We start from the raw sequence: 12,288 nt of genomic DNA, 5'->3' as shown, positions 1-12,288 counted from the left end.
TTCAAACTCAGGACTATTACCATCTCTGCAGTGTTAGATAGCCAGATTAGATTTAAGTGATGTGGTCGTGAGTAGCTAAACCTGACACTGGTTTAAGTTACATATTTATGCTGGTATGTTTTTGACTTCAACCACTTAAATGGTTATAATATTCAGAAAGTAACAAAAAGGCAAGTTTACTTAGAATGTTTGCCTTATCATGTATTTTCACTTAGTATAAAGATCTTTATTTCACCAATATAAAGATCTCCACTGGCACCAAGAGTAATGAAGCACCTCAGTCAACTTCTGAAGGGAATTCTGAAAAATTATAATCTTACTCCTTCACTGTGATTAATGGATTTGGTCACAATAGCAATCTATTTTCATGATAAAGAACATAAATCATCAAAATGTCAACTGTCATGTTGTAGATGGAATTAGTATGAAACAATAATAGTGTAGTCACAGACAATTCCCGTGTTTTGCATGCTGGAATATAGCTGGATATCCCAAAGAAATTCTGGTCATAATCCACTGAGAAAATATTGAACTAACATTATTATTCTGCAAAAGTGGCTTAGACTTTTTGTAATTCAAAATATAGCTTTTGGAACATTTAATATTTTAAAGCAGTCCTGGGATGACATAAGATGACAGAGATATATCGTCCAAACCCTTACAGTAGCATTATGCACAGCAAGCATGACAATGAAGCCCGGAGCCATTCAATACTGTGGAGTGACACTGTGACATGCTTAGATGTGTCCTGAAGGCCTTGCTGGTTGGCAAGCGTGTTGTGGTGATAGTGCACTTTATAATTTGGAGACAGTGTGCGATTCATTTTAAACAGAGATAGAGGAGAAGTGAGCAAACAGCTCTGATGATTTACAGTCTGGGGTTTGGAGTATCTTTTTAAGCAGGACCAATGAGGACAGACAAGATAAATGACGAGAAAGGCTCTCCTCACATGTGCAAACAATTTTCCACCGCAGAACGACCAGGGGCCAAATAACCTGTCTGTTCAGTATGTGAAGCGTGAACAAATGCCTTTCACATTAAGTCAGGACCCAAGAGACCCAAATGTGTGTGTGCACATGCATGTTAAGAATATGGCCACGTATTGTTACAGCTTGGACGTGTGTGTGTCCATGTGTACACACCTGCATGAGCCATGATTTTGCATGCAAATAAAGGAAAGCAACCTTATTATGAAACCGGCTCCCTCTAAATACTCTATTTAAATTCAACCAATATGATGTTTAGATAAGACGTATGCAGCAGACAGATAATCCCCAGACCCAACTGACTGAAATGATGCATGCAATCTGAAGATGGTGTAAGCAAGGTATCCAATGGGGATGGTGTATTAAAGGTGGTATTACCTACAATTCTGTAATATGCAACGCAAAGACAACAGTTAATGTGGACGATAACATTGACATTAATACTATCAATTGAGGAATAGACTGAAAATGGTGAAAAGAAGGATGAGTATACTTAGGTAGTTATTCTATGTGCAATGACAAGGAGCATAACAGAGGTAAGTAGAAACAGCTATTCACTGCTATGAGCTTCTCACTTTGGGGAGCTGTGCATCACTTAGACTTAACTTTGACTCCTGATCTAGAGCCATCTTTAGGTTGACATTAGGACTTTTGGTTGTGCTACTACATATTCGCTACGGTTGCCGGTTCAATTCCAGCCAGAGGTACAAATCCCCCTTTGGGTTTGCTTTGGGAAGGGCATCTGGTGTAGAACTGTGCCAATTCAAACATGCAGCGCCAACTGCTGTGGGACCCTTGTGACAAGGAAGCAGCTGAAAATAGCTTTTAGTCATGCTACTGAAAGTGGTACATCAGCTTTGGGCAGAGGAATGTAAAATGTAATTAAATAGATTGTGACAGATTTCCACTCAGTCACTTTGAGTCAATATCTGACCGATATTCTATTTAAGAAATTATTTGGTTGCACCCCTAGTTAGTAATGTGGTTTGCATCCAAATTCAGTGTTGGGACGGTTACTTTTAAAATGCATTCCACTACAGATGCCCCAACTACATTCATGTAGTTGGGGCATCTGTAGTGGAATGCATTTTAAAAGTAACCTGCTCTGTGCTTTATTACTATTACTGAAGGTTACTCGCCATACCAATACCAACTAGATTTTTAAATCTTAATATAAAACGAGTAACAGGAGGAGGGTGGACATTAGGTAAGGCTGCACTTTTTGCAGCGATCTCGTATAGCAAACTATTCTGCGCGTATATAAAACAGATCCGCGGCTCCGAACCGTAGTAAAGGGATCTCTGGCTAATAAGTTGGGTTCCGTGTCATGCTTGTAGCCGAAAACTGCCTATTGCCTTCATATTAAATCATTTGTAAAAAATATTTTTTCATGTCATTATGCGTTAGAGCCTCGGCGTGGAATTACCAAAAATAGAAAGAGCATAGCCTAACATACGAAACAGGAAAAGACCGCCGTGTAATCAATTTATTTCAACAAAGTAACTGTATTCTGAATACCAACTTTTTAAATAGTGGAATTAAATGGAATACAGTTACTCATATTTTGTATCTTAAATACATAAAGCTGGTACATGTATTCCATTACTCCCCAACACTGTCCAAATTGTTCCATACGTACATTGTGGACAGCTTTCCAGTCAGTCACAGATTTGCATAGAGAAACCGACAACCATTTAAACTTAAGAGCAACTTCGAATCACCAGTTTACCTAACCCTACTAACTGCAAGCTGTGGGAGGAAGCTGGGGTACCAATGTATACAGGGGAGTGCAGGCAAAGCCCACATAGTCCACCCAGGACAAATGGCGGAATTGAACCTACAAGTTTATTGCTACAAATCAACAGTGCTAATCACTGCATGACCATGCTGCCCAACATTCAGCATACAACAAAAAATATATAAATTCTGCTTTACTCCAAAATGTGGCCTTAGGATTAGGGTTAGGTTTAAAGACAGAGTGAGCAGGAGTTTTCAGACCACAGTGGTCTTCAAAGTGGTCTTCTCTCCTGAGCCTGGTTCTGCTGGAGGTTTCTTCCTGGTAAAAGGGAATTTTTCCTTCCCACTGTTGCCAAAGTGCTGTCTCATAGGGGGTCACATGATTGTTGGAGTTTTTTTCTTTATGTATTATTGTAGGGTCTACCTTACAATATAAAATGCCTTGAGGCGACTGTTGTTGTGATTTGTATAAATTTAAAAAAAATCAACAACAGCACACATAGGCTTGCAAATTTAAAAGCAGTGTGACTGACATGCCAATGTTATTGCCACAAAACAATCAATCCACAAAAAATGTATAGAGAAACTCCACTAAATATTGAGGGCTGTTTCCCAGCCAGTACAGATCCGCACATCAGGGACACACATGTAGACATTAATGCTTCACATCACCACAGAGAGGACCTAGAAATAAAGGGAGAGAAATAAACACAGAATTCCCCCAGGCTAGTCGACAAGTCAAGGAGAGAGATCCGAGGGAGAGAATCACAAGGAGAGTGCTTTCAATAACGGAGGTTTCCATCATTCAGAAGTCTGGTATAACCACTCCATCCAAAGTGACTCCAGTTCAGAGCTTCCCTAAACCTGCATTCTTTTAATAATCCGCAGGGAGCAGATCCTCTGGCTTCTAGAAGAACTTCAGTTGTATAAAATTCAGATACCTTAACCTGTGACTCAGGCAAACACTTTCCTGATGTATCTGTGATCTTTATTGTTAGTCTGAAGTCTTATTGGTTAAAACATAATATTAATTTAGTACATTTTTCAACTTGATCAACATCATGAGTTAAATGCTGTCTCATTTTCAGTTTATGGAAGAACTAAAGCAATTTAATGGACTATACATCATTAGTAGTGTCATATAGCAATCACTCCATATCCAATATAATAGTAATATAATAGTGAGATATGTGAATATACTTTTCTTTGAACATTTCTCTGAATATGAGCAGTATTTGGGAAAAACACAATCAGTCACTGGGTAAATAAATGTATGTGGTGCCATTGCAAATAATTTGGTGAGTTCTCTTGTATACTTGAAAGGGGAGAATTTTCTTATCATTAATAACAACTTGATTTCCATGAAAAGCAATTAAGAATTTCATCACAATGGTTACTTTAGCAGCAGGAGCAGGTTTAAATAGTGAATTTTAACATTGAGAAATAACTCAATGTTAGTGCAGATAAAAGAATTCAATCAACCTGAAAGAGTGCGATATAACAAGCCTGCTGCTTTGTTTTCTCTTTCATACAGTTGGGTCCATAAATAGTTGGACAGTGAACTTTTTGAACTTTTTTTTAATCTTGGTTCTGTACATTAGCACTATGAATTTTAAATGAAACAACTCAGATGCAGATGAAGTGAAGACTTTAAGCTTTAATTTAGTAGGCTGAACTAAAAAAAAAGAGGAACTCCTAAACCCTTCCTCCAATTTGAATGTGGGCGATCGTGGCTCAAGAGTTGGCAGTTTGTCTTGTAATCGGAAGGTTGCCAGTTCGAGCTCGGGATCGGACAGTCTCAGGTGTTGTGTCCTTGGGCAAGATACTTCACCCGTTACCTACTGGTGGTGGTCAGAGGGCCCGGTGGCGCCAGTGTCCGGCAGCCTCACCCCTGTCAGTGCGCCCCAGGGTGGCTGTGGCTACAATGTAGCTTGCAATCACCAGTGTGTGAATGGGTGAATGACTGAATGTAGTGTGAAGCGCTTTGGAGTCCTTAGGGACTAAGTAAAGCGCTATACAAGTACAGGCCGTTTACCATATCCTCAAATGAAAGCTCGCATTTTACACATTATATCCAAGTCCGTTATATAACTATAATTGGAATACGTGTATGTGTCAGTAAACAGGTAAAAAACTACACTTGTACACTGTATTTACTTAATGAGAGATGCAGACATATAATACACTGGATAATCAGCTAAGTAGTACTGGTTAATTTATTTCTTTATTTTGGTATTATTTTATCTTCTCAGTCTTTTGTGGTTCATGAATATTTTCAAGGAGCTGTGACCTTTAACATGTTCTGTTTTGGATTATTAAATACCAATTAGGTAGAACTTGGACTGAAAATAATTTTTACTGCTTCACTGATTCTGTCTGGATCTAAATTCCACCTCTTCTCACTGCTCTGTTGTTCTAAAGCAGCCTCTCTCACACAAATATAACTGTGTTCTCTGTTCTTCAAAGACACCTCTGGAGGTAGCCTGAGGGAAGGCTCTTTTATGCTTTAAGCCATCAATTGACCAATCAAGGATTGCCCAAGAAAAGTGACAGTTGCCACGGGGACAGAAGAGAGTACACAGAGCAAACTATTTTTAATGACAGCACTTTTACTATAAAGGTACCTGAATAAGTCTAAAAAACACTTTGTAGTCTGGCCAGAAGTTGACGGGGCCCAGAACAGCATATACACATTACATGCAATAATTAGCCTGAATAACTAAAGGAAGGCGTGCATGTTATCCTTTTTTTAACTGCTAGGTGGTCTCTATTACATCTCTGACAAGCCATCATCAAGACCGATGCGACATCTGAAGTCTTCTGCACTCCTGACCCTTTCATCAAGGAATTACATTTGGAACATCAAAGATGCAAAAATGACATCATGAAACATGAAGAGAGGCAGAAATTCCTTTTTCCCTTCCATCAATCTGCTTGCTGTTCATAAATGTCAGCCTTAGGGAAATTGAATGGCACCATTTTTCTGTGTTTATTAGGCTGGGATGAACTCAGTCTCATCGACCTTTCAGAGTACATACCCACACCAAGTTAATTGAAGATAAGTCAAACTTGGAGTTCCAAAGGCTGGCAGAGTCTGAGCGCTAAGATCCCCGAGGATACATTGCCTCGATTAAAAGAAAAGAAGAAGAAGAAGAGATGAAGACAGGAAGTTCATTGCAAGATAGGCTTGAGTCCACTGGGAGAATGTCAATTTTTTATTACTTAAATGCCCCGTCTTAAATGCCAAAGTAGTATAATCCCACAAGTCATTACTGATTTGTGGCGAGTTGCTCTCAATAGTGATTTTGGGCTGTTTGTTTGAGCACATTCATTATTTCAAACCAGACTCTGATCTCAAACGGAAATTAAGAACTATATTTACTAAAGAATCAGTAAAATGTAATGTTGTCTGAATAAATTAATTTATTTTTGCTTTGATTTGTTGTGTTATTGATTTTAGGAAAAAAAGATAAAAAAAAGATATATTAATTATCTTATATATATTATTTATCAGGGCTTTGATAATCTTGTCAAAAGAGTGACATCTAGCTGCTTTAATGCCACCATTAAGTTAAGCTAATTAGTGCTAAAATTCCCAATGAAATCAAGCCTAGCGTGTTAGTTCATCCTTTCCAATTAGAATAAAAACATCAAAAGCAGATCTCACAAGCACGTACCATTAGAATTTTTAAAGAAACCATTTAAAACCAACCATTTTCAACCTGCTAAAAAAAAGAACAGAAAAACATCATTGCAGGCTGAATTTAGCCAACCACTGCAACTGGAAAAACCCATATGGAAGCTTAAGGCTTAGACTTGGTTTCCACAAGTAATCCTTTAGAAAAGTTAAAAAACAACAACAACAACACAGCTGGAGACAAAGTATAGATTAAACTACTTAAAAATTTAGAACACTTGCATTCAAATCATGATTCCATCTCTCTCCCGCAGCAAACACCAGTATACTGTGCTTTCAAGAGCTCTAGCTACTGGCACTGACCTTAAATTCTACTTGCATTTCTACCCACCAACAAGCAGAGCTGCCTGCATCACCTTTAAATTCTCCTTAGCCTCCATAATCCTACATTTGTTACATTATGTTATTTAGCAATCAATTTGTTATGAAAGTTCAGGAAATTCCTCCTTCACATTATTTTTCCACCCCCAGGAGTGGTTACAGCTACTTCTAGGGACACATTTAATGTGATAGTCTGACAAAAAGGCTCTCATTCCAAGTGATGTCCCCACCAGACACCATTTTCCACCTCCCCACCCAGCCTCTGTCAATATACATCACAAAGACTACTCTTGTTTAGTGTAGCTGCTGTGATTAAAGTGAAGGCTAAGAAAAAACACAGTATGTTCTTAGAATAGCTGTATCATACTTCGGGCTGTTTCACCCACAACACAGATAATCTAAAAAATATGTCTATGTAGGCTATGGGTTTTGCTATTTTGACCCCTCTGACAGCATTTAATAATGCTGTCAGAGGGATCTATATCATATATATGCCACAAATGTCTGAAATCTGTCCTACATGTGCTTTATTTAAACGGCAGTGGCTGTGAAGGTGTAAAAAAGTTGCCTAGACCAAGACATCCATTTTCGTTTAAGCCAAACTGGGTTCCAAACCACAAATAAACAAGGCACTGCAAAATTCATGAATAAAAGGCTCCATCAATATTTCAGTCATGGCTTCATGTAACTAAATTAAGTACCCAGCTGTCTGTTTAGCGCGCACCCCTTGTCTCCACACTGGCTCCGTGCTCTCGGTGCGTCCTTGGACTTCCTAATGTCATGGTACACAATGGCACAGGAGGTTGTAATTCAAATTGGGGTCAGGGGACCCGGGGCACTAAGTGAACATTAAACCGCCTCCCATCCGGTTGGCCTCTGCCCCAAATTAAAATGAGCCATTTCTTCTTTTTACTTCAATTACGTTGCGTACGAAAAAAGGGGGTTCATAGTAAGGAATCCGGTAATAATACGTTCCATTATGAATGTTTGACTTTCTCTGAGCAGAATAAACAGACAATAACAAGATGTTCGTGACCCTGAGCCACCCCCACCCCCTGCACGAAGCCATTAAAAAGTCCCGATGTTTCAACAAAGCCCGGAGCCTTTAAACATCCACGGCGCCTCCAGGTGGACCACCTGGGTGCATAAAAACCACACCGTGCCTCTTCTCCCTGAGAGGCGCGCAGTGTGCGTCTGCAGCAGCCGCAGCAGCAGCCTACTGCGAGAACAATAACTTGTTTTTAGTGATGTGCGCTGACGCTGGAGTGACGGATGGTGGAAGGTGACAAAGAAGGGGCTATAGGGATGGTGCATGAACCAGTGGCTCGAGACGGGACAGGATGAGGAGAGAGGCTACTTACGCTGCTGTTCTCTCCTGTCCAGTGGACCATCGCCTGGTTGTGGGTCGCATCCCCTTTGAGCACGAACGAGCTGCTGAGCAGGGACATTTGTTTATCCCAGGACAGGGCTCTTCTGAAGCGGGGTGTGCTCCCCGCCCCGACTGCTTTCTGGCCCGGCAGGAAGCCTCTTTCTCCGCCGTTCAAGTCAAACGTGCGATCCTCCCAGCCTCGCCGGTTTAAAGCCACGCTGCCACAGCGCACGGGTCCCGGTAGTGCCATCCAGGCCGAGACGGTCAACAGAAAGACGCAGAGGTACGCAGCAGCTGAACCCGGTTCTTCGGGACGGAGAGGTGCCATGCTTTACGCCGTACTAGCGCCCGTAACGCGGAGACTGATGAAGAGACTGCTGATGCTTGTGGGAGATAGATAGGTGTATACTGTAAACCGAGGAAGAGAGAGTGAGGGAGGGATAGAGGGAGGGGAACTGGAGCGAAGTCAGACAGTGAGAACAACGTGGACGAGTCTCGGTGCCAAGTACGAACCACAGGACGATGCAGCGGTGCCATCTGCTGTCCTGCAGCTGTACTGAGCTCGCATCACTCCATCCATCTAAATAAAGAGTTCCAACATGACGGCAGCACTGCCTAAAATCACTGCCGTTATTTTTAACAACATTGTGTGTTTCTTGTTGGTTTCAAACTGAATTCGACCGTGATCAGTGTCACAGTGATCCACAACTGACGTAGTGGTGCAGTGGTTTAGTCTTCGCGACCTTCGTATGCTTATCTGCTGATGTCAGGGCATAGACTGATAATCAGCAACTCCTGATGGTCACTTAGTAACATGCTTAACCACTGTTGAGTCTATAGCTTTTTTGTTCGGGTGGGAAATATGCTGAAAATACATTTATGTATTAAACTTACATACACACTGACATTTTCTGAGTTAGATTTAGTTGCTTATTGCTTATCTGTTTTATTCTATTTGTTATATTTATGAGTACCATGGACATGTTTAGTAACTTTGTGTCAGATAAAGTGAGGGTTGAATGAGTTGGTCATACGTTCTAATTTATATTTATTTCTTTAACTTATCTTTTTCTTTAATTTAACTGATAGAAACAATAAAATGACCTTAAAAAAAGCATGCGTGACATCCGTCCCTCTGTGTATTGGTTGCCAGCTGGCCAAAGGGTCAGAGTTCACATTTGATCTCACAAAGTAATAGCTCCACTCCCTGCATCTGTTCTCGTATCCAATTACACTTGGAGGCAGAATTAAACTATGACTCGGTGGTTTTGTAGTATTTGGGGTTATATGTAAACAAGAGTTCACCTTTACTTTCAGATTACATGTTTTTCTAATATAGCAGGTATTATTTTTGCTCATATTAGAGATAAATCCATAAAAACACTGTACAAAATCAAAAAGCTTAACATGTTTTTATTAGTCTCAGGGTTTGCTTATAAAACTGAAGGGTTTAACTATGGTAACCTTAGTAACTGCCATTTCAGTGCGGATTGATGTAATGCGGAAAACATGGAACATTTTGAGAGTGATTATAGTTCCATGAGAATTACCGTCCCAATTTCTTTACAAAACTGTGGGCCTATAAAACCCTGGGTCTACTGGTTTGCGGCTCTAGGTATATAAAAATGAAACTCCATTGAATATCAGTTTTGCCTGTGGATTTCTTCCTTCAAATCAGGCTTTCCATGATCAAAAGGGGCGTTCACCTGTAATTGTAAAGCATCCAATATGAATCCTTGCTATTTAAAAATATCTGTCATTTGTCAAAGTCTCTTTCATATGATAGATGCCACAAGGAGGGAAAGTCCAGTTTGCGCCCAGAATTACAAAGTGGGAACAAGAACTCAATTTTAACAGTAAAAGGCCTAATCAGAAAGATGCTAAAGGAGGGGAAGTCATCTTCTGTGACTGGTTGTGGGGTGCGTGGAAAGACAAGAAAGAAAAGGAGAGCATAGAGACAGCAGGAACAATAAATATGATTATATTACAAAAACAAAAAAAAAGTTCAATAAGTAGCGATAATTAGAGGGAATTTAATGTGATTTATTGATGTACAGAATTCAGTTTGAAGTTTTTGGCAATTAGACTCCGATGGCCCATCACAGCAGAACAGAATCCCAGCGGTGATTGGAATTAGAACAAGACTCCCTGGAGTCTAGACGCTGGTGATAGAGATGACGATGGAAGTTTGAATGGAGCCTGAGTGACCAGTGAGAGATGGTAATGGGGAAGAGGTGGATTGCACGAAGGCAACTGCAAGGGAGAGTGACAAATGTGCAGTGAGATTTAAAGGTCTAGATTGGACTAGACCCGTGATGTCACTATCAGCTTGACAGCATGGGAAAGTACAAGTGATGTAAAGCTTAGATTAGCCACCAACATTAGCCACCTTATTGCTCGTCTATCCCAGTTTGTATGTTTCTGTGTGTGCATGTGTATCTGAGTATGTTGGTTATTGTGTAGCAGCGGGACTCAGTTAAGATTTCCCAACTTTTGGTTCTGGATACTTGCTGGCAATCATGTACCTGTGTTGATCTTGTTAAGAGCCGCAACTTAGGGGAGTGGCTGAGCTTCAGTCAGTGCTGGATTGTTGAAGGACTACTGTCAGTGTAAATATGGTTGTGGTATTAATTTATGGTACTGCATGTGTACAGGAACATGTAGCGAGAGTGGAGAGAAAATTGTAAATACTGAGTAAGCTGAAGTGGAAAGCAGCCTTGTGAGAGTAATCACTTGCACCTGGGATTGGGATCTTGTGGACCTTTTCACGGTACTGAAGGATTCCTGCGCTTGGGTCCCTGCTTTGCCTCACAGCAATTCTGACACTTTACTTTCTTTAAGAACAGACCTTTAACATTTTTAGGTTTTATTGTTACACACAGAATTGATTTGCTTTATATAAGCTTTCCTACACAATTTAACAAATATTCACTTTATACATAATCATTACACATTTCATGTCCTTTCCATTGCTTTGTTAATAAGCAATAATCTTATATTTACAGTCGTATGAAAGAAAGTTTTCCCAGAACTCTGTGCAGTCCTGTGAAAAACTAGCTACAGGCTGCTTCCACACTGGAAGTTGTTGCTGCTTCCATAGGAATTGAGATGGTGAATAGCAGCCAAGTGCTGTTAATGAAATGCGCTTGATTAACTGATCATCAGCAAGTGTGATAATCTCTATAAAGGAGCAGGTTTTTTTGGCAGGTTGCTGGCCTGGTGCATTTGGGTGCATGTTAATGCCACAGTGTTCCCAATCAGAGAATTTGCAAAAATCCCAAATTGTAAGAGACTGGTAGAGTCACACAGCTCTACTTCCTGGCTGCGGCTCAGAAGGTAGAGCAGGTCACCTACTAATTGGAAGGCTGGCGGTTTGATCCCCATCTGCTGTGGTCCGCATTGGACAAGCATAGAAAAAAAATGCTTGTGTGAATGAGGCAAGTTGTAAAAGTGCACTTTTAAGAGTAGAAAAGCATTATATAAGAACCAGTCTGTTTACCCTTTACAAAAATAATTACTTTGAGTTAATACTGCTGGTGGGTCAACAAGCTAATGAATTTTGGGCTTTAGTTACAACTATAAATATAGTTATAGTTGGTGTCATGTATCATGTATGGTTTGCATACATGATATAAATCTGTATAAGCATTCTTGCTTATTCAGATGTTTTATCTGTAATTGTGTTTTCATGTTTGTAAGATGTCTAGCAATATATTGTTCTTACCAGAGACTCAGGGATGTTTAGATTTAGGAGGAAACAGACAAGATTATGTTTACCGGGGGCAACTGTGGTTGCATAAAGGATTTCTGCATGTGCAGAATTCAGGAGGGAAACTGGCTTCGTGTTCTTCTGGTGGATCACCGGCATCAAGTTTTATATACGGTCTTTCTCTCTGGAATTTGAATTTTCTTAGATATTTCTCGGATGTGCTGGTGTACTCTCACAGTCCAGTGACATGAATGTTAAAATATTTTAGTGGTTCTCTACAGATTTTTAGGCACATTCCAGTTAAGAAGCCAAAAACAGTTCATGCTACACCCCATAACTTTTGTCAAATCAATTCAACTTTGTTAATATAAGCTCGAAATCTCAACAACAGTCATCTCAATTTTATTTGACCTCATCACTTCATTTTTCACCACGTTCTCTGCACTGTAGTGGACATGTGGACGCTGCA

The 12,288-nt window shown here is 40.1% G+C and overlaps 1 protein-coding gene across 4 annotated transcripts in view; it reads right to left on the bottom strand.

The window, feature by feature from the left end:
- sorcs2 (sortilin-related VPS10 domain containing receptor 2) overlaps nucleotides 1–8,563 on the bottom strand; it is a 416,004-nt gene extending 407,441 nt beyond the window's left edge. For all 4 annotated transcript variants that reach the window (XM_076881972.1, XM_076881973.1, XM_076881974.1 and 1 more), the window contains exon 1: nucleotides 8,103–8,563. In XM_076881972.1, coding sequence (XP_076738087.1) covers nucleotides 8,103–8,438 — 336 coding nt within the window. In that variant the 5' untranslated portion in view covers nucleotides 8,439–8,563. The remainder of the gene's footprint in view (nucleotides 1–8,102) is intronic.
- Between the last annotated feature and the right edge of the window lie 3,725 nt (nucleotides 8,564–12,288).

The sequence above is a fragment of the Maylandia zebra genome, linkage group LG3 (assembly GCF_041146795.1).
Source record: "Maylandia zebra isolate NMK-2024a linkage group LG3, Mzebra_GT3a, whole genome shotgun sequence".
In the NCBI taxonomy this organism is placed as follows: Eukaryota; Metazoa; Chordata; class Actinopteri; order Cichliformes; family Cichlidae; genus Maylandia; species Maylandia zebra.
The sequence above is the reverse complement of the archived record's forward strand: the minus strand, read 5'-3'. Positions and strand labels throughout refer to the sequence as shown.